Source organism: Mirounga angustirostris, unplaced genomic scaffold, assembly GCF_029215605.1.
Source record: "Mirounga angustirostris isolate CCGP_5_RB_7025 unplaced genomic scaffold, mMirAng1.0.hap1 SCAF_15, whole genome shotgun sequence".
In the NCBI taxonomy this organism is placed as follows: Eukaryota; Metazoa; Chordata; class Mammalia; order Carnivora; family Phocidae; genus Mirounga; species Mirounga angustirostris.
Window position 1 is genome coordinate 67,015,993 of NW_026991723.1, and position 27,596 is coordinate 67,043,588.

Here is a 27,596-nt window from a genome sequence, read left to right on the forward strand (position 1 = left end):
AAAAAAAGAAATGTATCAGCTGGAACTGGAAGTGGGGAGGGAATGTGGAAATTTTTCATCTACCCTGGAAAATTCTCTACTGGCTCTTAAATGAGGAGTTTTAATTTTTATTTATTTGATAGTTTATTCCTTATCATTAACCAATGTCCAAATACTGATACTCCACGCAAAAATCAGAATTACCTATTTTCCCAGCCACATGGCTAATCAGATCTCATGGAGACAATTAGTAGCAAAGGCCAAAGAGAGAGGCCATATGGCCACACTGTCCCATCTGTTCCATGGGACCTTGGCCTCTGGCTCAGCCTGAAACCAGATGAGGATCCTGAGAACTCTCAAGCCCCTCGCCCTTCCTGTCCCAAGCCCTGTTTGTGCTGAATGACTGCCACCCACACAAGTTAACCGTTACTTTGGACCCAAACTGAGCTTTGCCCCCAACTTTCACAACTCAGTGTATTCTTTGCCCAACAACGGAAAGCTAACCCTGGTTGATGGTCCCCATGAGGGGACAATGGGGGCACAAGAGAGGTCCCCAGGATTCATCAGCAAACAAGGACACAGAGAGAAAGGGCAAATGCTGCCTTTCCACGGGGTTATTCTGGAGTATACTGTTCAGCTCCAAGCTTTCACACATTCTTCCCGGAAGCAGCACAAGGCCCCCACAACAGGAGAGCCTCCTGAGACCCGCACACTGATGGCCCATTTGACACATTCACCACTCGTTCAGCAAATACGATTTCAGCATATGCTGGGTGCCAGACTCTGGGATCGGGTGTGTATACTTTAGGATCTGAGAAAATGGGAAACAAGCAATGATTTTCCACACATTGTGAGCAAGAACTATCATGGAGCTTCTCCCCCTGCCTAGTGGGCAGGGCTGGTTCTGACTATGTGAGCTAACAAAATGGCACCAAAACGCTTAACAAGTCCTATTGTCTCAACAACATACTCCAGAAATCCAAGCCAGGTGGATTGGGAAGTAGCTACTAGTCAGCACTTAAGATCCATGGGCATTAAACCTTCAGTGCAGACAAAGCAAAGCCTGCCAATCAATCAATCAATCAAGGACTGGACTACCCTTGAGCCCTGCTTTCTTTGCTAAGATGCTATAATTCTTTCCACCACTCAGTGGCTAATGGACACACTATGACAGACACAGTTTCCCATTATGTGAGCGGCCGCCACGAGAATGAGAAGAGGCAGGGGACCCAAACCACACCATAGTTAAGAAGTGAGGACAGGTGATGAACACACAGGACCTGGAAACACCAGAAGCTGGGAACAGCCATGAGAAACAGGAGCAAAGGTGAGGAAAAAGGTCAGAAACGTCAAGATTTTGAGACTGAAAATAGAAAAAATAACGATACTACTGAAAAGCAATTTGACGGGCGCCTGGGTGGCTCAGTTGGTTAAGCGACTGCCTTCGGGTCAGCTCATAATCCTGGAGTCCCGGGATCGAGTCCTGCATCGGGCTCCCTGCTCAGCGGGGGGTCTGCTTCTCCCTCTGACCCTCTTCCCTCTTGTGCTGTCTCTCATTCTATTCTCTCTCTCAAATAAATAAATAAAATCTTTAAAAAAAAAAAAGAAAAGAAAAGAAAAGCAATTTGACATAGTGATTTAGAGTACCAATGCTGAAGTCAGGTTATCTAGATCTGAACCCTACATTTGCTCCTGACCAGCGATGTGGACCTCAGACAGATTACTTAAACTCTCTCTACTTCAAGTACCCCAGCTACCACACAAGGAAACAACAGTACTTCATGGGGTTCTAAAGAATTAATCCAATTAATAACCCATTTAGGTGCCTAGCACATGGAAACTCATTCTAAGTGCTTGCTTTTATTATATTATATAATAATATGTTATACTTTACTATCTATTGTCACCAAGACAGGTAGGCTACATGGACTCTAATTTCCACTCTCTGACTAGTGACCTTAAGATTCAGGTCGCCATTTGTAACATGAGGGGCTTAAAAAAAAAAAAAAAATCATTGTTTCTCAGACTAGAATATATATTCCTGAGGGATTAAATATGAGGTCTCTGCTGAGGATTTTAAACATTTTGTGTTTTCATTTCAGGGGTCACCTAAACAAATTCAAATAAACGTAACTGAATTTTCTGAATGCCTACTTTGTAACTACTTCTGGCACAAGATTTCAAAGCCTAAGTTTATATTTGTGTCCGTGATTGCGTTGGCAGCAATGTAATTGTAGCAGACTAATGAGAAAGGAACAGATGCAGACACAATTTATAAATGATGAGATTGGACCAAACGGAAGCCAAATGACATCAAATGAAGGTCACTGGGAAAGTGGTTGAGGAATGGAATCATTAGCACATAGTAATACAGAATGTCCAACCTCAAAAGAATCTGCACTACGGCCTTCACTACCATATTCACATTACGACTTACAGTTTGGTTTCAGCTGAACAAGGCAGATGTCTTACTCCACTAACAATGTTCACTTGAGTTGCACTGGTTTTGCAATATGGTTTGCATTTCATTTGTAAGTATGCGTGGGTCATATGGTTGTATGATAGCCTATAAGCACAGAGGTTTATATCTAGTGTCACATATGTACACGTTTAAGTAACATTACAATAAAAAAGAAATTTCGTGAACACAAGGGGACCTTGACATTTTTGTACTTCTAAAAAAGGTCCAAGGATTATTCTAGTTTGAGAAACACTAATTAAATTCTCTCAAAGGTCTCTTATGGCTCTTTGAGTCTAAGAAAGATGATCATTTTGGTTATAAACATGTTAAGCCTAGTTAAGATAGCCCAGTGGGGACACAGGCTTAGAACTCAGAAAAAAGCAAAGTGGGAAACAGATTTAGAAGCCAACTATAGGGGCTTGTAGTTGGCTGGGTGGCTCAATCGGTTGGGTGTCCGCCTCTTGATTTCGGCTCAAGTCATGATCTCAGGGTTGTGAGAGAGAGCCCCATGTTGGGCTCTGCACTCAGCAGGGGAGTCTGCTTGAGATTCTCTCTCCTTCTCCCTCTGCCCACAGCCCCTGCACGTGCTTTCTCTCTAAAATAAATAAATAAATCTTTAAGGAAAAAAAAAAGAAGCCAACTACAGAGCAGTGCAGCTAAACCCAGGAGACTAGATGGGGTGTGTCCAAGAGTGTTCGGAAATAGACAAGCCAAGAGCTGATGTCTGAGCTTCAGGGAGCTCACCATGCCTCACAGCCTTCCCCTTCCTCCTCGTAAAAATACCATTCACCAGAGCATTAAAGATGATCTTCTCACGATTACGCAAAGAATTCTGTGTCCCATCCAGGAAGTGAGTGGCTTAGAACACTCCAGAGAAATCAAACAAATCTTAATTTTATATTCCTCCAGGCTAGCAGTCCGAGCTGAGAGAGTCCACACTGACACGAAGAGATCCAGTCTCTCCCTAAGAGCTGGGCCGTTAACTCACTTCATTCCCACCTCCCAGAAATACAGGGCCCTCGGGTGCTCTTGGAGAGCCAGGTGGCCCCCAGGGCTGCAGCAAAGGGAAAGAGTGGGACGGTCAGGGGCAACTCTGTGCCAGATTCCAGAAGTCAGAACTCATGCCTGGGCACTAGGCACACATACTAAAGCTAACGTTTCTGCCTGGCTGCTGACCTTCCCTCTCCGATAAGCAACAGGGCTATTTCAGGACCACAGGGACCTGTGCCCACCAGGGCCAAATTCATTCGGTCCCTCTGAGAAAACCAAGAAGATTCCCTCTCCTCCCTCCTCCAACCCCCAACTCAAAACCATGAAGAAAAGTGGGGAAAACCCCGCCCCTTCCCCGAACCGGAGAGACCCAGGCTTACAGTTTGTCTTCTTCTGAAAGTGAGGTTCTTCCACAGCAGCAACCTCAACTGAGGCCAATAAGCCATGTTACCTCCGCGAGCGCCCCCCGCAGCGCGTGTGGCTCAGGAGCCCGTGGAGACTGTGGCCGCAGCTCATGCAGGGCCGCTGTGGCTGGTCATTAACTGAAAGATAAAGCAGGAGGGGAGAGCGCGATCAGCAATTGCGGCAAAGCCAGACACCAGTGAGGGCTGTTACTCCAGCCCCCTCACCTGAGACCTCAATACCCGGATCCGTGTCCTCACTGCTCCCAGGAAGTCCCGAGTCCCCAACCTTTGGCTTCGGGGTTCTCCAGTAAACGGGGACTCTGGAAGCTTTCTGGCAGCAGGCTGGAAGCCAGTCATTATAATCCTAACCATTTTAGCTCCATTGGTGTGATCGTCTGGGAGTGACAAGCGCACTTATGAAAACAGACTTGAGTGTTTGGTCAAAACACTGAGGTTGGAAATGGCATCCTGGATCCCAAAGACCTGCCTCACCTCTCCAAGAAAATGCCTCCCTTCACATAAAATGTTAACCACATTTATAAACTCTGCCTCAGCCCTGCAGTAATTTATGCTATTCCTTGAAAATTTGCTGCGGACTACATTTTCATCTGGCCACACAGTTGTGTCCTTCAAATGATAAATGGCACCATCGAGAAAGCAGTTTCCCAATCTAGAAAGTGCGTCTTAGAAGACGGTGAAGAAACACCAAGGAAGTGCCACTGACACCTGGTTCCCAGGTGATGGGGACAATCCCAGCGCTGCATGCCTGTGGAAAGAAAACAGTTCCCCGTGGAGAAACAAGTCGGCTAAGGCAGGCGGAGAGCATCACCTGTGAAAGCAACAAGCTCCCACTGCCCAGCCGTATGCACACCCTGGCTCTGTTCCACCTGCACCTGCACACGGGAGCCCGCTACTCCGTGTCAGGTGCCGCGGGTACCTCCTTGGAGGACTGCTTCCCCATGCTGGGGGCAGGGATGGTTCTCATACATGGGGGTACAACATTCTGTGTGTCCCAGCTGCCCACTCAACAACTGTACTTACTAAATGCAGGAATTTATATTAACTAGCTGTGCTAAAATTAGAAGGTGGGGAAGGGGCAGAAAGTGAAAAGTAGAAGAAGAAGGGAGGGACACACAGGTCAAAGCTGGGCCCTGAGGGCACCTGGTAGTCATGAACTTTGGGCAGAAACCAGAAACCAGCTTTACTTCTAAATCGCTCAGTTTATGCTTGTGGCCCCAAGTGGGGCAGAGGTGGAAGTGGGATATTAGGCATGAGGAACAAACAGCAAAAAGAATGAATGCAGTGACCACTTACCAGTACAAAACCAAGTATTGGACTAAAAATCTGTGAGTCCAAATGAGATCTCAATGCAAAGCTCAGCCTCTAGCAGGATTTTACTCTTTTGTCCCCTACCCCTCAAGGACTTGCATTTAAAACCTCTAGAGAAGAAAAGAGATTGGAGGGAGTTTTCAGTGCCTGAGAAGGAGTGACCCTACTATTACATTATGTATTTTAATTCATTCATTGACAATCCAACAAATCGGGAATTCCTCCAAAATATTCAAGCTTTAGGACCTATTTCTTTTCTTTGTCATTTGCCCAGCAAATCTCTAGGACACAGGCCCCCAAAATTTCTCACCCCCAAAAGAAGAGTTAAATCAGCAATGCCTCGGTTCTGTTCCCAATTTGTTGTTTAAAGATGTCAACTGACCTCCCAGGCACTGGAGAGCCAGGATGCCACTATGAGACATGTTTGTAATCCCAAACTGTTTTGTAAGTGGCCTAGGATAGGGCCTACCTTCCAGAAATACTGAAATAAATAATTAGCTAGATTTTTCTCATGCAAAAGCTGCTCTCCAGGAATCACCTGGTTGATTTAGAAGCTACATGAATCTTTTCAGATCCCCAAGGTAACAGTGAGGAGGCTGGAATGCAAGTCTGTAATTTAAAAAGGACAATTAATGTAGCAGAAAGAGCCCCAGTAGGAATTAGCCCCAGCTTCCCAACTATGTGCCCTTGGCCAAGCCTTTATATTCAGCATCAATTTCCTCATCAAAAAAATGCAGATGACAATACCTACCTTGCATGATGTTTGAAGAACTAAATGAGAAAATATATACATAAATTCCTGACACAGTACATGGCGTACTGTAAATGCCAAAGAAATGAGTTCCCTTCCCCCCACCTCTCTGTTCTATCAGTACCTTCTAACAGAGCAATGGTTATGTTCTGTCCAAGCATTCATTTCTATTCCATTACTTCTAGCAAACCCATCATGGGTTTCTGGAAAGATAGGAGGAACCAAGTAGGAAAGATAAAATCTAAATAGCCTAGTGTTAGAGACCCCCATGGCCAAACCAGAGCACCAAAACCACCCCCCGCCCAATCTGAGTGGAAAATCTTAGAGGAAAAGAAGACACACCTTGATAGAGTGCATGAGTTGAGAAAGGCCTGGAAGAGGTTTTTTTGGAGACTATTTTCCCGGAAGTAGAGTTTCTGGATCTCCAGACAAGGGTTCTGGGCCGAGGGACCCTCCAAGAGACATACAGAGAAGGTTCTTAGGAAGAAGTAGCCCAGCGCAGCACTGCTCTGGCTTTGCTGGGTACAAGCAGGTAGGCTTCCTCCCCCAAATCCGCCACGCACCTTAGCATGGCCCTGGCCTCCTGCATAATTCCCTCCTTCCACTTTAGAACATAGCGATCGCTGCTGGAGCAATTCTGTCCACAAAGGAGGGTTTGGCAATGCCCAAACCCCTCTGCTCAGGTAACTGAAGCCAAAGGGACATTTCTACATCAGTTTTCCAAGGAAGTGAACAAATAAACCAAAACCAAAAAGAATGCAGTACTATGTACCAGATTTCTCAATGTTTCAAAGTCAGTCCCACACTTGCTCCTGCCCTTATGCACATTTCCAGTTACTGGCTGGAAAGGCTCCTACTTCACTATCGCCGCCAGTCAACAGGCCACTCTCATCCCACTCCTGGGTGACCACAGTAGCCAATTCACCGGTGTCCCTGCCTCCAGTCTTGTCCCCCTCCCATCCATTTACCACAAAGCAGCTCCAGTTCCTCGATTAAACTGTAAATCCACATATGCTATTCCCCCTCTTAGAATGCTTGGCCGGCTCCCCACCGCCCTGAGGATGAGGTCCAATCTGTGTCGTGGTTTAGCCAGTCTCCCTGGTGATTCCTACTTCTCTCGCGCTGCTCCCACCTTCTAAACCGTGCCCAGAAGAAACTACTTACGGGCTCTGAATGGGCCACACTCTCTCCTACCACTGGGACTCCTTGGTGTCTTCCCTATCCTGGAAACCCTTCCCTTTCTCCCAGCACTGTCAGCCTGGCTAACTCTTCCTCAATCTTAGGTCTCCATTTAGCTGCCTCTTGCCTGGGATCCTGCCCTGATGACCTCCCCTGCACTGACAGCTGGGTTAGGAGCCCCTCCTGGGTGCTCCCAGGGCTGCCTCTGTTTTCCCTTGAAGCATTTCTCTCACATTCTGAGTCTGCAGGGACCATTCCTGTTCTCTTCATCACTGTTTTCCTAGTACCTGGCATGCGGTAAGCAGTCAGGGAATGTTTGCTTAATTAATTAAGAGAGGGACAAGAGAAATAGGGTTTCAGAATGTCAGGGTGGTGGCATTCCTGGACCTGCAGTAACTGATTTCTCAAGCTTGATTAACTGATTCCGGCAAATTGTCCCCAGAGAGGGAGCTCTAGGTTCAGCAGGCTTCTACCAAACACTCCCCGGCCACAAAGGACTGTTGAGCTTTCCCAGGTGACTCCTGGGGCATTCGGGAAAATGCAATTAAATCGAGGTCTACTTCCCACAAACACCAGGTTTACCTAAGGACGAGCAAGCCGTCCCAAGGCTAGCAGAGCCATGAAATCTGCCTTCTGCCAATCTCCATGCTCAAGTCCTAGGTGCTCTCCCTCTCTGGCTGTTGTCATCAGTCACTCAGGTGGACCATCCTTTGCCAAAATGTAACATAGTTTCCACACCCTCACCTTCTTTTGTACAGTATGGACCTAGAGGAAGTGACTTTTCAAATCTTCTGTTTGTTTTTAGGATGGCTCCATGCCCAGTGTGGAGCCCAGTGTGGGGCTTGAACTCATGACCCTGAAATCAAGACCTAAGCTGAGATCAAGAGCTGGACACTTAACTGACTGAGCAACCCGGGTGATCCATGACTTTTCAAATCTTTAACCAATTTTTTAAAGAAATTTTCACTTCAAATGCCACTGATATTATAAAATTATTAGTATCTAGAGAATACAACAGACTGCTAAAACATAGCCTTCTCAAATAAGCAAACGTGCTCAACATCATTTGTTGCAGAGACATGCAAATTAAGACCACAATGAAATACTTCTACACATCTGCTGGAAGTATTAAGATTTTTAAAATTTTGAAGTGCTAGCAAGGATGTGAAGCAACTGGAACTCTTATATATTGCTTATGGGAATGTAAAATGGAACAGATACTTTGTAAAACAGTTTGGCAACTTCTTGTAAAGTTACACACAGACTTATGACACAGCCCAGCCACCTCATGCTAGGTATTTACCCAAAAGATAGGAGGGCCTATGTTCACACAAAGACTTGTGTGTGAATGTTTATAGAAGTCTCATGGAATAGCCAAAACTGAAAATAACCCAAATGTCCATCAACTAAGGGATAAATTAAAATGGAATACTCCTCAGCAATAAACAAAGAACAGCACGGATGAATCTCAAAAGCCGTATGCTAAGGGAAATACATAAGACACAAGCAACTGCCTACCATAGGACTCCCATCTACATGACATTCTGAAAAGGTAAAACAATGAGTACAGATCCCTGGTAGTGGGTGGAGGTGAAAATAGATTGCAAAAGGAGCACTGAGTGATGGAAATATTCTATATCATGATCGTGGTAGTTGTTATACAACTATAGACATTTATCAAAACTCATCAAACTGTACACTTTAAAAGGGTAAATGTAATTCTATGCAAATTCTACATCAATAACCTGACCCCCTCCCCCAAAAAATCACCTGCCTTCCATTATAATAGTTAATCTACTCCACAAGTCCAGTCACGCCTGGGAGGATCTGAGAACTGTATAGTATAAAGTCTGATTATTGTGTGATTCACTAGCAAGGTGAACAGTGGATAAAATATTCACTGCATATTCATTCCACGAACAAGGAAGCCTTCACTCTGCGAGGGTCTCATTAGCACAATAAATATTTATTAAGTGCCTATTATGTGCCAGGTGCAGTTCTAGACACTGGAGATTCTGCAGTGAACAAAAGAGGCAAAGTTCTTGCTCTTGTGGAACTTCTATTCTAGGTGGAAGACAGACAAATCGCATGGGTTGTTAAGGCAGTGGGTAGCAGGAGTAATGAAGAAAAAGAAAGCAGAGTCAGGGGAGAGTATGGGGGAGAGGGGTAAGTCCTTTCTGAGGAAGTGCCTTTAGGACAGTGAAATGACACTGGGTTGTGCTGCTGGCAAAAGGGTCACCAGATGACAGCTGCGATGGTGAATTCTTTCAACTTTTCCCCAAACCAAAAGCCAGAATGTCAGACAGACTCAGTGACGCTGACAAAAGAAAAAACAAAACTATAATTACAGGTTTACAGGAAGCTTGGTGTGAAGAGGAAAGTATAGAACCCCAGTCAGCACCTACCCCACTGCTCTCCCACCCACCCGTTTCCTCACCAAAACCTGTGGCACTTTTGAACGTCACGTATAGGTTTCAAAAAGCGATGGGAAATATAAAGTAGAAACAAGGGGAGAGAAAGAGGAAGTCCTGCTAAAAAGACAAGGTAGGAGGGTTTCTTCCCCACTTGGCAAAGCCAAGAGAAAAACAGGAACTACTTCCCGTGACTGCCTTCTACCGTTCTCAAGCGTTAAATCTGTCTACGGAAACATAACGGGGGGGGGACAAAAATGCACATGTTTGCACTGCTGCCAGGAACTCCTCCTAGTCTCGGCAGTTACTAAAGGGTTGGTTGGTGGTTTTCCTTCCAGCAAGAACACTGGGAGCACATGAAGCTGGGCCTTGCAGCCATAGAGCTGAGCTTCCATCTACGGCGGGACGGCGGGGCACAGGAAGGGGGGGTAGTGGGACACCACCCCTCAGCCAAGGCATGTGCCAGAGGAGGACCATCCTCAGGCAGGGACCTGGCAGAGACACCACTTCCCATTGGGGCAGAGAAGTTGGCCCCTCTAGGCAGAAGAGAACAAGCCCTCACAAGGCCCTACTCCAGCCAATGGTCTCGTGAGCAGATAGAGTTCGATGTGGTTTTGGAGACTCGTTCCTGTCACACCCCTGCCCCAACGTTATAGAGAAGCTGAAGCCTCCAAAAAGCAAATGACTTGCCCAGATTCAACCCGGAGAGTTAGAGCTGCCCCCACATTTCTCAAGAAGTAACTTTTTTTCAGTAACTATTATATGCTCTTTCCCACTATCATATTTCTCCCACGGTTCTGTTTATTCTCCGGAACACATTTTTCTTGCAAGTTCTACCCAAATAGTTCATATACCCAGAATATGCAGTCAGCAACTAGTTTTCATTTTTCCAAAACAGTGGTCTTCTCACCATTAGTTCTCTAAATTTTAAATAAATAAATAAACAAATAAATAAAGTGTATGTTCTACTTCATTGACAAATGTCTACATAGTTACTAGGAGTGAGACAGATGTTGAAATTTGTGACAACAGCTTACCACCTCTCCTGACAAAACGTATCTAGATGTCTTATGTCAATAAACAGCCAGCCAGTAACCTACAAAGCAGCAGGTAGATTTCAGGTGGGATTTAACCATATCACATACGAACTGAAAATGAGTTGGCAGTAAAGCTTAACTGATTGCCTATTCATGAGATGTTGATACAAGAGCAAGAACCACAGATGTTGATGCCCCCTCATGTCCAGAGAGATGTGGGGGGTCCTGTAAAATTAGGATAGGAAACCCGTAAGCCCAACAGAGCATGCTTGCTTTGGAAAAGGTCTTTTCTTTAACTGCATCTCTCTGAGCATATGGCTCTGGATCAGTAGCTACATTCAGGGAAAAGGCTAATGAGATTACTGACAGTCAGAAAACCGGGCTGCCACAGGCTAACTGCACCCAAGACTGAAGACAGGACAGGGCTGCTGCGGTGGGAGGAGGGGGTTTGGACTGTGACTTCTCCCCTGCTGACCCTGGGGAGCTTTAGTAAGCCTGAAGTGCATTTGACTGCCTCAATTTAACTTCTCTGGTCTCCAGATGCCACCGAGCTCTCTACCCGTAGAGCCATTCTAGCTAAGCCCCTAAATTCCACCCCTCGCACTTCCCAACCATCCTGTGGACCCACAGACTTAGTGCAACTGCGCTTAATTGTCATTAGGACTTTAGAAGCCTGCAGAAAGGCCACATGTGGGCACTCAGCCACCGCTGAGGGTGTGTTCCTACTTAAACCGTAACATGTTAATACTCAAATTTGAGGAGCAAAAAGATGTAAGAAATCCTCCAAGGTAAAAAGTCAAGGATAAAAGGAAGCCAGTCTATCATTCTGGAAGATTTCGATCATTCTAGAAGAGGCTCTGCTATCACAATACCCATTTTTAAAATATAGATCCAATGAATTTGATCAATTCTAACATCTGTGGCTTCGGGAGACCTTTTTTAAAAGTACCAAATGCATCACACTTGATTATTACTAATATTTAGTCTACAGAGGAATACATATTCAATTTCCTGGACAAAAGTATCTGCTAACAGCTAATTTCAAAATGAGGGCTATGAAATGAACACATAAATGAATACATAAAAACTTCGAAAGAGATCCACGAACGCTATTAAATCCGTAACTAGCCTTGGAGAAGCATTATTCCTCCTGTTGTCAATGATTCCATTGTAAAGGAGACTCACAAGGTTTAAATCTATTTCTATCATGTCACTGGTATTTGGACAACCGAAGATCCTAGTTATCACTCTCGACATGGCGGTTGCTACTAGCTAAAACAGTCTCAGGACTTCTGAAACTGTCAAGAGCTGTGGTTTCTAAAAGCAAATCCATCCTGTACCCAAGTTCTTGTTTCACTGTTGTAGAATTATGGAGAAATTCTAACAAAAGGTTAGAGAGAGCCCTTCTCCCCCTGCTGATTTCCATTAAACAAACACAGGGCAACCTTCAAAGGAAGACTTTAGCAAACAATACAACTATTTGCTTTCTCTCTGGTGTGTGTGTGGGGGGAAGGGTCCTAGGACATAGGAAAAAAGAACCTTTCCTGTTGAAATCAACCTGTCAACATTTTCTTTAACCACCATCATAAGGCCAAAATAAGATGGGCCTGCAGAGAAGGAACTATTGAAGTCATAAACACCCTGAGCTGTAGAAACACAAGCAAGTCTCCATGAGTAATCAATCCTCTATTTGCAGAAAATCTTGACTATCGTGTTCCCTCCCTATCGGTGTTGCAGGAGGGTTTTCCAAGAGAATTTTAGGATAAAAGGCTTAGTGACTATATCAGCAAAAACCATTTTGTTTGGCTTACATCTCTGAAGGGTCAACGTCTTCAGATGTCCAAACTTCTCCTAGCCTAAAGGGTTGATTTTTATAAAACTGCTCAAAGGATTTGTGGGCAGAAAAACCCAAATCCCTTCACTGGCTTCCCCTTCCTTTGGGCCTATGCTACTTTACAGCAAACTCCCCCCAACCATCCTTAACTCTTATTTTCTTGAATTAACTGGCCTAAGAGAAAGAAGGGAGGTTTCAGAGTCAGAGAAAACCGGGTGGGAATCCTGACTGCTACTTATCAGCGCTGGGACCCTAGGGACTCGGAGCCCCTGTATACTCTCCATAAAAAAGAACTAATAATGTATACAAAACATTAAGTCAGTTCCTGGAACAAAGTAAGTGTCCAGTAAATGGTAGCTATTATAATGATTAGTGCTGATGACTTCACAGGGTGAAGCATTCATCAAGGGTGGGGCACACAAGGTGGGCAGTTTATTAAAGGAATCTCTCTTCTCTCTTCTTTGTTCACAGAAGGTACTATTTCCCCTTCTAGAACAAACTGGAGCTCTCCCCAGTGCCCAGCTCAGGGGAAGATGTTGGGGTGGGGGGTGACCCTGAAATCCTGGTACTGCTTCTGGCATTGTTTTACCATAAAACCCCCTTTTGGGGGCCCCTACCACTCAATTATACTATTCTCTCCACACTCTTGGCAATCAGCTCCTATTCTTCATGCAAGCACTCTGCTGCCTTCCTCCAAGTCCTCAGCACCTGGCTCAGTTTCCCTCTCCCACCGCACCTCCTCCGGCCTCAATGTCAACGACCCTATTTGCTACCTAGGCCTTATACTTCCTCCATCTTTTCAGCTCTCCCTACAATCTTCTCCAGGGTACTGACGTATCAGGTGGTCCCTGCTAAATTGTAAGCGACGTGTGGCAAGCCACTGTGTCTCACCATCTTGTTCTCTGCCATACTGAGCCCCATGCCCAGGAGGACTCCAGGCTCTGTAAACATTTGTGGAATGAGGGCTTCTGAAATGGGAATGGGAGAAAAGAATTAAAGCAGGTTCGCTACAATAACAAATCAGAAATTTCATTGAAAGTAAAGGTTCAGTTAGCCCAAAAGCATGACAAAATTTCCAGCTGTGCTCAGAGAAACTCAAGTTCAGGCTGGAACGTGTTTAATTTGGTTGTCCTCAAAGCCGCTCTAATTTGTCGGGAAGGACGTTCATTTTCATTGAGTTCATGTGAGCAAAGGAGAATCTGTAATTTGCCAGACATAGGCTCTACAGCCCCTGTAAGCATGCCACCTCCAAGAACACCTCCCCTGGGGACTCAACCCTAAATAGAAGACTGTCAGCACGGGTCAGGGCTTTTGAACTCTACACCCATAAGCTCAAGTCAAAATCGCGCTCAATGAAGCATAGCAAAACCCGGATACAATTTTTCCACCTCAATACTTTATTCCCTTTACTTTTGCCAAAACAAGTTATCTAATCTCCAGGCTCTTGTCCAGTTCTAGCTCACTAAGTATGCGCCCAAACCCAGCAATCTTGTCCACAACACCTTCTTTCACCAGCCAGCTCTTGAGGCAGTGCAGGCTTGTGTCTCGTGTCTGAGATGCTTGTTTCTGCAGCCCAGCAAGGACCAGGTAACTAGGTAAGTGAGAAGTCAGACTGCGTCCTAGGCCAGACCCAGAGGTGCAGGGTCTAAGCTCCGCCCTCCCAATTTTAACGACTGAACTCCTTCTCTAGAGTAACCCAAACAAACCACGTTGCTGGCTGCTTGGCTAAATTAAAAGAAGAAAGAGGAATAAGATCACAAGTTTAAATCTACATGCTTGTGATTCTGAAAAACAAAAACTGAAGGATGTTAGCCTTTTTTTTTTAAATACTGGCAACACGAACTCCATTATTTGAGGTTTGGGAGGCTCTTCTCAGAGGAAACAGATTTGTATTATTCCAATATTATTACAATTGTGAGTATTCCTTCTAGAAAGCACTGTAAATCAAACATTTTATGTGCCAGATTTAAAAAAAAAAAAGTGCTCAAGGAGAAAACAATACTAAACTATTGGGTAGAACTCCTGCTAGCCTACTTTTTTCAACAGTGGTTTTAGAGTGGCATTTAAATATCTGCACAATCCCATCTCGCAGGCAGCCATGGGTTAAGTATCTACTTCAGGTGAGCAACCGCGTCCCCAAATGGAGTTCCGCCTAAAGGACAGAGTGCCTGGTGGGTCCCTGCAGCCCCCAGGGACACCAGCACTCCCCTTGTAGAAGGCCCTTCGAACCAACTGTCGGACAACCCTCCATTTGCTCAGCGGAGGAGGAGAAAGCCACACTGTGATCATGTGAAATGTGACTGGGATTGAAAACTGGAAAATGGCACTAATTCCACTGAATTTGCAAATCCTGCAACAGGACTGACAACTGAATAAACACAACTTGACCAAAGGCTTTCTTTCTCTTGAACTCAAGGTCCTTATTCAATGAACACAATCATTAAAGTTAAAAAACACATACAAACACACACCCACACACACACACACAAACACTCTGCCTTGAATCACAATTAATCTTAACCAGCCAAAATTAGCACAAGGTTTTGTACTTTTGCATAAAGGAAGCAGATCCCAGCAAAAACTCAATCTTCAGAGGAATAAGATCACAAGTTTGGGGATTTCCTTCCGATTCAAACTTACAACCAAGGAGCAATTTTTATTGGAGAGAGAGAGGAAAAAAAAAATACAGTTGAAAAACCCTTTAAGATTCAAATTGGATCAACAGACAATAAGTAAATGAGGCCAGTCCAATTTTCAAGGATTCAATGTCCATTTTAAGCTGAAAAGGACAGACTTTTATAGATACAATTTCTTTTTTCTCTCCTGAAAGGACACTGTGAATATTACCCGAAATTCTGGTAGTAAGAATCCTGGATTAAAGACACATGGGGCCAAGTTTTTAATTTCCTGTTAATGACTGCTGGAGTGTGAATCTAGGCAAGTCACTCTACCACTCTGAGCCACAGAACAGAAAACAAGTCTTGATGATGAAGAGGCTGGAGTAGAAAATCTTTTTTTTTTAAATATTTTATTTATTTATTTGACAGAGAGAGGGAGACCAAGCAAGAGAAGCAGCAGAAGGAGAGGGAGAAGCAGACTCCCCGCCGAGCAGGGAGCCCGATGCAGGTCTCCATCCCAGAACCCCGGGACCACGACCCAAGCCTGAGGCAGATGCCTAACCAACTGAGCCACCCAGGTACCCAAGAGTAGAAGATATTCTGAATCTAAAAAAACACTGCTTGGAGCTTGGGGATCAGACCTGAGTTTGAATCCCAGGCGTTGCCATTAGCAAAATATGTGAACCATGAACAAGTTACTTAACGACTCTCTGTAACAGGTGCACCATCTGAAAAATGGGGCAACCTCAACAGTCCCCCAAATGTGAGAAGAGTGACACAATATGGATTTAAGAGCTACTCAAATTCCAGGTGGCTCAGTCGTTAAGCCTCTGCCTTCGGCTCAGGTCATGATCCCAGGGTGCTGGGATTGAGTCCCGCATCAGGCTCCCTGCTCAGCAGAGTCGGCTTCTCCCTCTGACCCTCCCTCCCCTCCCCATGAGCTCACTTTCTCTTGCTCTCAAATAAATAAATAAAATCTTAAAAAAAAAAAAAAAAAAAAAGAGCTACTCAAATTCCACTTAGAGGATTTTAGATGGACAGGCATAGTATTAAACTCTGACTCACACCATGAGAAAAATTTTTTTCTTTTCAGCACTTTTTTGGCCTTCACAAAAATTTTAATTACATTAAGGAGAATAAAGTTTGGGTTTGGCCTTCTCTTCAGCACCTCTTTAACATAGGCCAATTCCGCTTTTTAACAAAGTAAGAACAAGTGTCACAGTCCACTAACATGTTTTGAGAGGCAAGTTTATTTTACAGACAAGACTGTTGAGAAAAATAACTTGTTTTCACGCTATTTTATGAATAACCTTTTATTTGAGGCAACTGTGATCAGTTTTCAATTTAGAGGACCCACCCAAGGTTAACTTTTAAAAATCCATTGATGATTATAAAAATATGAGTCAACTGAAATAACATGAGTGGCTGATGGGCCGCCTACCAAAGATTCGGTGACAAAGACAGGAGGTGACGTGGCAGAAGGCCTAGCCCTCGCCGAGCTCTCATCTACCCACGGCGGGTGGGGAGAATCTCAGTCAGTGAGGAATAGAAGCAGAGGGCACAGTGCAAACAAAAGCAACCATAGAGGATGAACGTGAGACTCCAGAACAATGAGAAGCCAAAAACTAGCAAGAAAGGGTTCCTAGAGTCCAAGTCAGAGACAACAAGGAAAAACCTGTGGAGGGAGGTTCAGTTAACAAATAGTTATTAAGCCACACTAATCACTGGCAAAAAATCCGGTTGAGTTCAAGTATCCTCTTATAATGAAGGATGAAGCTGTCAAAATAGGTCAGAGTCTTGTTTCAAAGAGCCCTGAATGCCAAGCTAAATATCATTATGGTGGCAGATCCTCAGTCTTTTGACATTTGGTCAGCACCCTTGCACTTTACATGGTATTTGAAAAAAATATCTGCTGAAAAAATGAGTATCAGTTTCACGGTATTTTCTGTATGTTAACACATTTCACTTTATAGTAACACATTTTGTATATTAACACATTTTTCTAATCGTTTATCTTCCTCTTCCCTCCCTCTTCCAGGGCTAGAGACCACACCTCACCCCAGCTAAGATAAACTGCCGCCTCCATCCCAAAGCCCTGTGTCTGGGGGTAGAGAAGGGAGCTCAGGTCAATCTAAGCTCCTTAGTCTGTAGTCTTCACTTACCCTCGGCCTTTGCAAGGAATGTTGCCTTTACGTCAAACTCAGATCATCTAAACCCCAGATGCAATCAATTTCAAACTGCCAGCCCCTTGGGGACTTGCTTCTTCAAGAAAACAAGCTTGGTTTGACCCTTGGCAAAAGCAACTATTCCCACCCTGACATCCTTCAGGAATTTTGCAAAGCAACTGTAGACAGGGATATGAAACCCACACAACTTCTCCGCAGTCTCTCCTCCTCTCGTGCCCCCCCCCACAATCCTAACACTTCTTGCTCCTTTTTCTCCCTTCTTCTTCCTGCTGGTCCCAATCTGTTGTGACCTCTGAAACAACAAATTCAGGACAATGCTTTAGAAAGCTCTGTGTCCTGCCCACCTACCCCCAGTTTGAGTCTTCCGCAAGATTTAGGAAAATCCTTACCAGGTCAGTCCAATTCTCATCCTCTGATGGGCACCAGCACTCCTTTCCACATAACGGCTTAACAGGACTACGGTGTGCGTGTAAGAAGCAAAACCTATACCCATACTGGAGATGTCCAGGACAGGAGAGTCCAAATGAATATTTTATTTCAGAGTTGTGAAGCGGAGACGAGAACAATGTCTCACCAAATCATATTTGCTCTCTTGAAATGTATTGAGATGAACCAACTCCCCCTTCCTTTGCATTTCAGATGAGAACGCCTTTTTGGTTCTACGATTCACATCTTCCTCCATTAACACAGATAAACAGGCAATTTCCACAGCTTTCTTGCCTGTACTTTCCCCTCTTTCCATCACCTTTTCGTGCCACCTTCACTCTCATCAGGAATACTCGTAAGCATTCCCTGGGCGTGTTCTCTCTACCCCCGGAAACGCACATGATCTATAACACCAATGCTGGGGATGCCCTGCAGGATGGATTATCTAAGCAGCTCCAATCAAAGAATCATCCTTTTCCTAAATACAGACCTAGAGCTGGAGGGTGTAAATGCAAGAAGGGTTCATGTGCTTCCTCTGCTTTCATTTTATAAACCAAGAACCTAAATCTTGGAAAAGTAAAATGACCTGCCCAAGGTCACATGGCTCTTTAGTGGATTTCTGAAATTATATGTAAAATATAATTATATGTAATTATACATAAAATTTGGAGTGCACATGGCTATGTATATTTTTTCTGAAGAGAATCCATTGTTTTCATCATATGCTCAAAATCGTTAAAAATCCTCTCCCAATAAATGATAACCACTAATTGGTTATATATGTAAAACTCTTTCTGGGAAATGTCCCACACTAAATACCAGTTATGATAAAACATCTGGACTCCAAGACTAGCCAGATAAAATGCTTTGGCTTCCAAATGCTTCTTGGAAGTTGGATTTGGCATAGAAAAAGCTGCAGAGTCTTAAATAAATAAACGCACATACACATACACAGAGAGAATGAATAAAAGAAAAGATCCTATGCATAAAAGGTTATTTTGTTTTTTTAAAAAAATACTTAAATTCTAGATTGCTTAGTGAATTATCTCATTCTTACTTTAAAAAATTAATTAATGTGCAAATCAAAGTACTTGAAAGTGAAATGTCACAGATGACAGCATTTTCTCAAATCACAGCTGCCTCAAAAAAAGAGAAATGAAACTGAATGGAATCAGAATTGTTTGTTCTACAAAAAAACTAAGCTGGTCTAAATTGACTATGTACTAAAATTGCTCAATCTCTATCATAAACCTAAACTTAACTACAGTTATTTCTCATATACTTCTATTTCTAATGCTTTTCTGTGATTATGCCATCATTCTAATTTGTCTTTTAGAATACAGCAAACATTAGTTTCCCATTCTCTTTGTCTGATTCATTCAAGTCAGCTTTTACTGAACCCCTTTCATATCAAGGGGGTTGAATTAAAGACTGGGGAGAATGAATCAAAGACCTTCTCAAGGAGAAGCATACACTCAAGAGGAATACAAATAATGTTACCTATAACAAAAGAATGCAATTAAACACATGGCATGACCCAATCTTATGGGAGTAAAAAAGAAGGGGATAGTTTTCACTCTTGTGTTGGCAGGGAGGAGTGAATCCAGTTTATGAGAGGGATGACATTCAAATCAGGTCTTAAATTTTCAAAATGGAAAAAGACAGGACTTCAAACTTTATTTTGTTCTAGGAACCACGTGTGATGCACCTGCAGTTAAATTAAAGCAAAATGCTCTTTGCTTTAATATAGTTTATCATCTTAACGGAATGCAGAGTAACTGAAAGCTCTATCTGAAAGTAATTTTACATATGAGATTTTCATTCTCTGGCCTCAAATACTTCTAAAATGTACCTCTCTAACAACATCTATGCTGGTCACTTATCCAGGGAACTATTTTTAGGCGAAAATAACCAAATGAAAAAGTGAATCACTCTTTGCCTTTTGCTACTATTTCTTTTGTCAAAACTTGGTATTTTGACAAAGTCCTTACCCGGATATTGGTAAATTCATGGAAACTAAACTGCCCGAGAGGCAACCTCAGCTTCACTAATCAACAAACTCCACGATCAGGCTCCTTAACCTGTCTATACCTCAGTCTCCCCGTCTGTAAAATGAGTAATAGTACCTACCCTCACTTGATCTCATGACAATGAACTGAATCATCATGTAAAATGCTTAAAACAACATCCAGCACCCAGTAAATCAACAATAAATGAAACTGTTTCTAACCAAGCAGAAATGTTTTCTAAGAGCTGATTTCTAATTTGCTATGACAATTTAATTCACTTTTATAAAGCAGACTTTGAAACTGTATTTACTTTCAAAGGAAGATGCCTTAAGAAATGGCTAAATTTGATTCCTAGACAGTAATGGCAGTTAACAGAGAAATAGCTTATTTCAAAAGGTCCACAACATAATTAAGGATAGAACAAGCAGAAACTGTATTGTACTATAACCAACAGAAAAAAAAAATTCACCCGTTAGGATTGACAGCTAAACTAATAGTTCTCTTTCCTTTGTCTTTTGTTCCTTAGACTTTTACAGCCAAATATTCTGCCATTCCATTTTATATGTATTACACAGGAAAACATTTTGATAGCATAGACCTACTCACAAATATCTGACTGCAGCAATAGTAAAATTTTCATTTTAAACCAAGAAAAGAATTCGAGTTGAGTAAATTTTATTGTCTGTTCTTTCCATAGTGTTGCAATCCCCTATGCAACCTATGTCCCAAGCTGAAGAGAATTTGGTTGGCCCACTCCCAGCAACAAGGGAAATATGATACAGGCCGTAGAGTCTGATAAGGTCTCTAGCAGATGATTGTACCATAAACATAACAAGCATCCTCAAAAGTCCTCTGCTTACAGCAGCTAAAATTGTTACCACCTCAAAGTTTAGTATGGGCATTAAAGTACTCTGGGGCTCACTGGCTGGGTTCAAATCTTAGTTTTGCCAACTTGCAAAATGTGTGACCAGGGACAAAGTTAGTTAACCTCTCAGTTTCTTCATTTGTAAGAATAATAAACGGGATTGTTACAGAGATTAAATTGGTTAGTATTTGAAAAGCATTTGGATTAGTGCTTGGCACAGTGTTATATAGTGTCTATTAAACATTGCAATAACTTTGGCACTTATGATTATTTCCACATGCAGATATTAAGAGGGTCTCAGTTTTTTATGAAGGCCCTCTCCCAGAACAGTTAAATAAAACAAATTTTCAGAAAGGTCATTTAAAATATGATGCTGGGGGGTGCCTGGGAGGCTCAGTCCTTAAGTATCTGCCTTTGGCTCAGGTCATGATCTCAGGGTCCTGGGATCAAGCCCGCATCAGCTCCCTGCTCAGCAGGAAGTCTGCTTCTCCCTCTCCCACTGCTTGTGTTCCCTCTCTTGCTGTGTCTCTCTCTGTCAAATAAATAAATAATCTTTAAAAAAATAAAATAAAATGTGATGCTGGAATAACAGCCATAAAGAACATTTTACTTGAATTATTTAATATCCTGACAGTAAATAAAAATGTATTTGGATTAAGAGTATTTAAGATACTTTTACAAAATACAAAACCACATGTCTACAGGTAATTCCTAGATATCCAAAACATTCATAATTAAAGAGTCTAAGGTAATGCCCACTTAATTACCTTACGAGCTAAAAACTGAAATAGCAAAAATATTAACAATTCTCAATCGCTACGAACCTAGCATAAATCACTTGGTTTATGGGAGGACAGATCCCTAAAAACATTTTTTTGATGGAAATATTCCAACTTCTCTCCATATAAGGTAAATACTATAGAAGGTAATAAAAAGCTGTGTTGCTGAATTTCATTCATTTTTAATAATGTAAGCATTGGGACCTCCTAGAGCAGAGGTTGAAAACAACCAAGCCCTAACCACCCTTTTTCAGTCCTAGACTTACCATTGTCTCACAGAACTGTAAATATGCCCTAAATCAAGAATGTGTCCATTATAGGCCTCTATTTAGATGTAAATTGAAATATTTAGGAGAGTTGGGATTTCAAATGCTCAGGAGGACAGGAGACACACGTATCACAGGTGGTCCCTTCAAAATCAGGTATGTCATTCTGGAACATGAGATCTGTTCTTGCAAGGGAATTACTCTGACTGGAATAGCAATTCTTGTCCCTTAAATGGACTGTGGTCATCATTAAGTCTGATCACTCTGATTCTATTGCTGTTTTTTTTTTTTTCCAAGTAGATACCAATTTGCTCGGCGTATCCAATATTTTTTTAATTTCTATCATGAATTATTTGCTTTACAGGAGCACTTGGGGAACAGGCTGACATCAGAAACTTTGTACTTGAGAATTATTATACTATCTGAAGAGGTTCTATTTCAGAACATTCTCCATGCTTTCACACTTTCTTTGATTTGGGAAAAGTGTCCCAAGGGAATGATTCAAACAGAAAGCCTCCATTATTTTTGTGGTAGGTATGAGGAAAAATGGGCTGAAATAAAAGGGGAGATGAGAAATTAAGCACTTTATTAGTTAGGATTTAAGTTCTGTCTGAAAAGAAGATCAAAACTTAGGTTTGGGTCCCAAACTATTGTTAAAAGAACCAGTAAAACTGCTTTTGAACTTGGAAAATTTTGTAAGATGTTGGCGGGAGGGGGCAGATGGGTCAAGTGACTTGCTGATTTTCATCACCAACAATATCAAATTTGTCCTCTTTTACATGAATGTATATACCACTCACTCATTTTGTGAGGCATCACTGAATAAGAGTTTTGGGTTTTAAAAGCTGATGCTATCAATGCTGCAAAAGATAAGGGCCAATTACTTCTAGTGCCAGACGCTTCTCTCTCCCCATCTCTCTCTCCCTCCCTCCCTCCCTCTCCCTCCGTCTCTCTCTCTCTCTCTCTCTCTCTCACACACACACACACACACACACACATCTTGTTTACTTCCTTCTATAAGATTAAGTGCTGAAAAACAGACACCTACACACAACCAGGGCACTGGCCCACACCAAGAACCTTCTCATGTTAACAAGGGTCTGGGAACCGGGAACCATTCTCATAAACAACAACCAGACGGCCTTTCCGCCTGATCCCCCGGGCCTCCCAGTCTCCAACTACCCGTCTTCACCGGATCTTAGTCGGAACCCGCAAGCGACAGCCCCTCGGGGAGCCCGGGCCGCCCTCCGGCCACAGGGTCGATCCCCAGGCCTTTCGGCCAGGAGGCGCTCGGGCCAGGCCCGCGGGGCCACCCGCAGCGCAAGCCCAGCCCTCCCTCCCCCCCCCACCCGGCCCAGCCCCGCGGCGGAGCTTCGAGTTCTGCGCCGCCTGCCGGGGTTACTCCCGGTCATTCCCCGGCACCAGCTCGCCCCAGCTTCCCCATCCGTGCCCGGCCTGAGGCCGCCCCAGGAGACTAAGCAGCAAAGGGCACGAAGCATGGGGGGTGGGGGAAAGGGCACCTCAGCTCCAGGTTTCCGCAGGCTCTTCTTCTAAGTCTTTTGTTTTTAAAAAGAACAAAACGCGTCCCCCCGCTGCGCCAGGACACCAGCTGGGTGAGCGCACGCAGACCAGAGGCAGGACCCCCAAGTCAAACAAAGCCCCCGAGGCCTCAAGTGATCAATAGCGCTACAGACCCCGTTTGGGCCACCACCCAGTCGAGTTCTTGGGGAACAAGAACGCGCCACTCCAGTCCGGGGGCGCACGGGGCCGATCCCCAAGTCAGAGCCCAACTCAGACCAGCTCCTTAAAGAATGGATTGGGGACTCAGTGCTGGCATTTGTCCGGGTGGGCGCCGGCCGACCCGTAGCCGGAGGGGTTTCCAGCCGGCTCAGGCTCTTCCAAACAAAGGGAAGCGCTCGGAGCTGTTACTGCCACTCTCCGCCCACCTCCCACCCCGGCATCTGCGCCCCCAGTAAGACCAGAACCCCCATCGCACTGCGCCCGCGGTACGGCGCCCGGGTCTCCATGCCCAGAGATGCTTCCCGGCTCCACCGCCGGGTGAGCCCCGAGCGCAGCAGCGCCCGCGTCTTTGGGTCGCTAGAGCCCGTCCTAGGACGTCCTCTCCATTTACACTGCCCCCGCCCCATTTGCGCTGCAGGAGGTGGGGGTTCGGACTAATCCCCGAAACCCAGCGCTTTCCAGAGTCTCCTCGGCCCCGAAACAAAACAATAACGCGCAAGCCACTGGAGAACCTCTTACCTGTTTTCCACTTTGGTGTTTGCGTCTTTTCCCCCCACCCCTTGAAAAACCCTTCCGGAGAAGGGGGAAAGGAAAAAAAAAAATTTTTTTTTTTTAAGGAAAAAAGAGGAGCAAAGCGGCCCCGAGAAATTGGCTCTGGCTGCGCCGGTCCGGCGGCGCCCCCTTCCCTGCCCACCTGCGCCCGAGGAGAGAGGTGTCGGCTGGGCTCAGCGGGTCCCTGCCCCACTCACTCTCCCTCAGAATTACCGGGGTTTTGCCGCGACTAGTTCCTTTTATAGATTCGGCTGCGCTGAGCGCCAGGGTTACTGTCGGTCAAAGCCTGTTCTCTCCCTCCTTCCCCGCCCCCTTCCCCGGCCTCTGTTTATGTAGTTCAGTCACTCAGCAGAAAGCACGTGGAGCCGCACCCCGCCCCTTAAACGGGCGACGTCCCGCTGCTCCCGGCAGGGCTGGGGGCGGAGGGCGGGAAGTGGGGGCGGGGGGGGTGCTGCTGGCCTCGCGGGTCCAGGGTGGGTGCCCCCCGCCCTGCCCGAGCACGCCCGCCTAGGAAGAGCGGGAAACCTGGGTCTTGGGGCTGAGCCCGAGACGGTCTCCTCCACGTTCCCTTCGGCCAATTGCACTAGTGGAAATCGCTTCCTCTAAACTCCTACCTTCAGCAATTTTTTTTTTCCTTTGTTACTTTACCCAGTCGGAGGGATCGGGGGCCGAAACACCGCAGGACACCAACCCTTTAGTCTTTCCTTTCAAATGCCCAGGGTGTGGGGAGGACGGACAGTCCTCTGGATAATTAGCAGTTTTTGTTTTCCACCACAAACCCTGACTTTGGTATTCAATAGGTGACTTATTTATTGCCTTTGGGATTCCCAGCCTGGGCCTCCCAGGTGCCTGGGAGGGCCAATGAAAAGCCTCTTGCTCCTTCTCTTTGCAAACTGGGGGGAGGTGGGCGGCAGCAAAAAAAAAAAAAAGGAACAGTGTGAACCAGTCCCCTTTATGTTTTCATTATATTGGTCAGAGTCCCAGTAATAAATACACAAAGCTTGTGTTTTGGCTTATACAGATTTGCAAAGTGCAGCTAGAGAATCACAGTTGTGAAATTATATAACTATTCAGTTCTCCAACTTCCTCCTCTGGCTTAGCCATGACAGTCAGAAGCAGACCGACCATAACATTTGAGGGACAGAGACAGAAGTACAAATGGAGGCCCACATACTTTGTCTAAATATTTAAGTCATAAATCAAGCTGACAAACTGTAAAATAAAGGTCTCCTACCTTGACAAAGATGGGTTTGAAGCAACCTGGAAGGACAGGTTCACATTCAGACTCCTCACAGTCTGACCTGAGTTTTGGCAAGAATGTGGTAGAGTAAGACGGTGGGCCCCCAAACCCCTTCTCTTCCCACCCCAGCTCTGTCATATTCCAGAAGAACCTTCACTGTATGCATGTGGACCTCAGCTGCACAAGCCCCCTCCACACTACACCACACTACACTACTGTCTAGGCCACAACCTAGGCAGGTACACACATCAGTGGTTCTGTCAATACTCAGGACAGATCCAGTGAGGAGGCCCATGCAGGCTCTGGAAGTGCACTTAGGAGCCATAGGGCAAGGAATTCTGGGGTCGCACGTACTCATAACTCTGGTGGCATGGCTCCTTGGCCCAGTGGACTGCTCACCCTTAGGAAGGGTTGAAATTTGAGGAGGGCCAGAGCCAAGCTTTCTGAAGCCCAGGGTGAGCATCTTGCCTTGGTTCAAAGGATAACCCTGGCCAAGAGACTGGGTTCTGGGTCAAATGTGGCCAAACCCCATGATGTGCAACTTTCTGCCTCCATTTCTTCATCTGTAAAATAAAGAGAATATGTATGCTCTCCCTGCCTCACAGGGATTTTCGGAAAGTGAATTTTGTTCATTTGACCTCCTTGGAAGAATGGCACTGTAAACAAAAGGGTGTTATTAGCTGACTATTAATGTCATTTTCAGATACCAGCCATGGCCTGTAAAGTTTTTCCAAACCATGCTAAACCATTAAACTCCAGGTCTTGCAAAAAGTTAAAAGTAATCTCTCTGACCCTCTAGATATAAAGGAAAGCCCCTGGAGGAGGTGATACCATTCCAAGTATGATCAGGGGAATGATGAGGTCTCCCAGACTCTCCATTCCCTGCCTTACCGCCCACCCTAAACCCATCTGTCACTGTGCTTAAAATCCCACCACCAAAATCATTGTTTTTGAAATTTTGAAGGCTATGGTTCCCCAAAAAACCCCTATTAAAATAATCCCTTAGACTGTGCCACTAGGGAATGAGTGACAGTAAATTCTGTACAGGTAAGACAAAGATAAGATGCTAGAGAAAGGAGATGAGCCCAAGAAGAAGAAAAGCCCCAGAGAGAGGATAGAAATTAAATACATAAGTCTATGGCTCCAACACCAAAGGTGACCTTTTTTTTTTTTTTGAGAGGGAGGTGGGGGTTGGGGAGGGGCAAAGAGAGAGGGAGAGGGAGAATCTCAAGCAGGCTCTACCCCCAGTGCAGTGCCTGACCTGGGCTTGTTCTCACAACCCTGAGATCATGACCAGAGCCGAAATCAAGAGTCAGATGCTTAACTGACTGAACCACCAAGGCGGCCCCGTGACCACTTTTAACTAAGAACAATCTGTGGTTCCAAGAATCTGCTCACCCCTGCAACGAATACATGAACACACTGTAGTGCTTGAAACATGTTTATTAGTCTTGTTGATTTCTACCAATAAAAGAGCCCAAGCCCCCAGAGAGGCTACGTGACTTAGCCAGGTGACCCCAAGGACTTAAGTCCGCTGATACCAAGCCCATACTTTGCAAGTGTGACAGATTCATGTAACAAAAATATTGAATTCCAAAAGTTAGAGTGTAAGAGAATGTGTCCCTTGAGAAAGTTTGTCAATGAGAATGCTCTCCCTTGAATATCATAGGTTGATTTGTTCCTGAGTATGCTTCAGTGAGCTTTTCTCCAACTCTTGATTCCTGCTAACACCAACAACAAAACTCCCAAGTCCCCACCCTAGGTGACCTTTCCCAAATATTAAGTAGGAAGGCCCTTCTTTGTTACTGTAGCTCCAGAGAAGCTGATTCTGAAAATGTAGCCCAGGTGGCTTTAAGTTCTATTCTGAGATCACCCTGGTGTCTTCTAATTACAGACTTGCCCTTCAGGCAGCTGTGGTCTTGCAGACCCTGCTAGAGGTCATGGAACTTCAGAGATGCTCAATTTTATCATTCCATTGAGATTTTTAAATTAGGGATTACCTACAAGGCTTTGCTTGGATGTTGCTTTGATAGATAATATCTATTAACTGGTCTACATAAATGTACGTATACATATTGTTTAAAACATAAATGATTTTCACTACACATGTGTTTTTGGTTGGTATGCACACCCTTTGGTTTCCTTTGGAAACTCTGAAAAAATAGAGTATCCCAGGAAGTCAATGAAGAATAAAAAAGAAAGTATTCTAAAAATAACTTGTCCAGCTGAATGTGATACAATTAAGACCTAATAGGTGGATTTTTTTTGAGAACTCCTGGAGAATGTGAGGTGCCTCAAAGTTAAGGGGAAAAATTAGGTAATTCTTTTTTCATATAAGAAGGAATAAAAAGATGTACAGTTCATATTTGAGTCAGTTTAATTCCAATACATGGTTGGCTACAAACCAATCATCAAGCAATCAATATTCAAATTTTAAAAATACAAGGAACACTATTATCTACGGAGTAAACCATGAATCACACAGGCTCTGAATACCTACAAATTCAATTTAATTGGACCAATGCAATCAATCGCCTTCT

General features: G+C 44.3%; 1 protein-coding gene across 4 annotated transcripts in view; it reads right to left on the reverse strand.

Moving 5' to 3' along the window:
• The window catches only part of LOC123849865 (phospholipid-transporting ATPase ABCA1), a 126,122-nt gene extending 102,003 nt beyond the window's left edge, over positions 1 to 24,119 (reverse strand). For 2 of the 4 annotated variants that reach the window (XM_064579296.1, XM_064579299.1), the window contains exons 1-2: positions 23,784 to 24,016; positions 3,811 to 3,972 (exon numbers count right to left, since the gene is read on the reverse strand). In XM_064579296.1, coding sequence (XP_064435366.1) covers positions 3,811 to 3,876 — 66 coding nt within the window. In that variant the 5' untranslated portion in view covers positions 3,877 to 3,972; positions 23,784 to 24,016. The other 2 variants (XM_064579297.1, XM_064579298.1) reach the window with 2 other exon arrangements.
• Between the last annotated feature and the right edge of the window lie 3,477 nt (positions 24,120 to 27,596).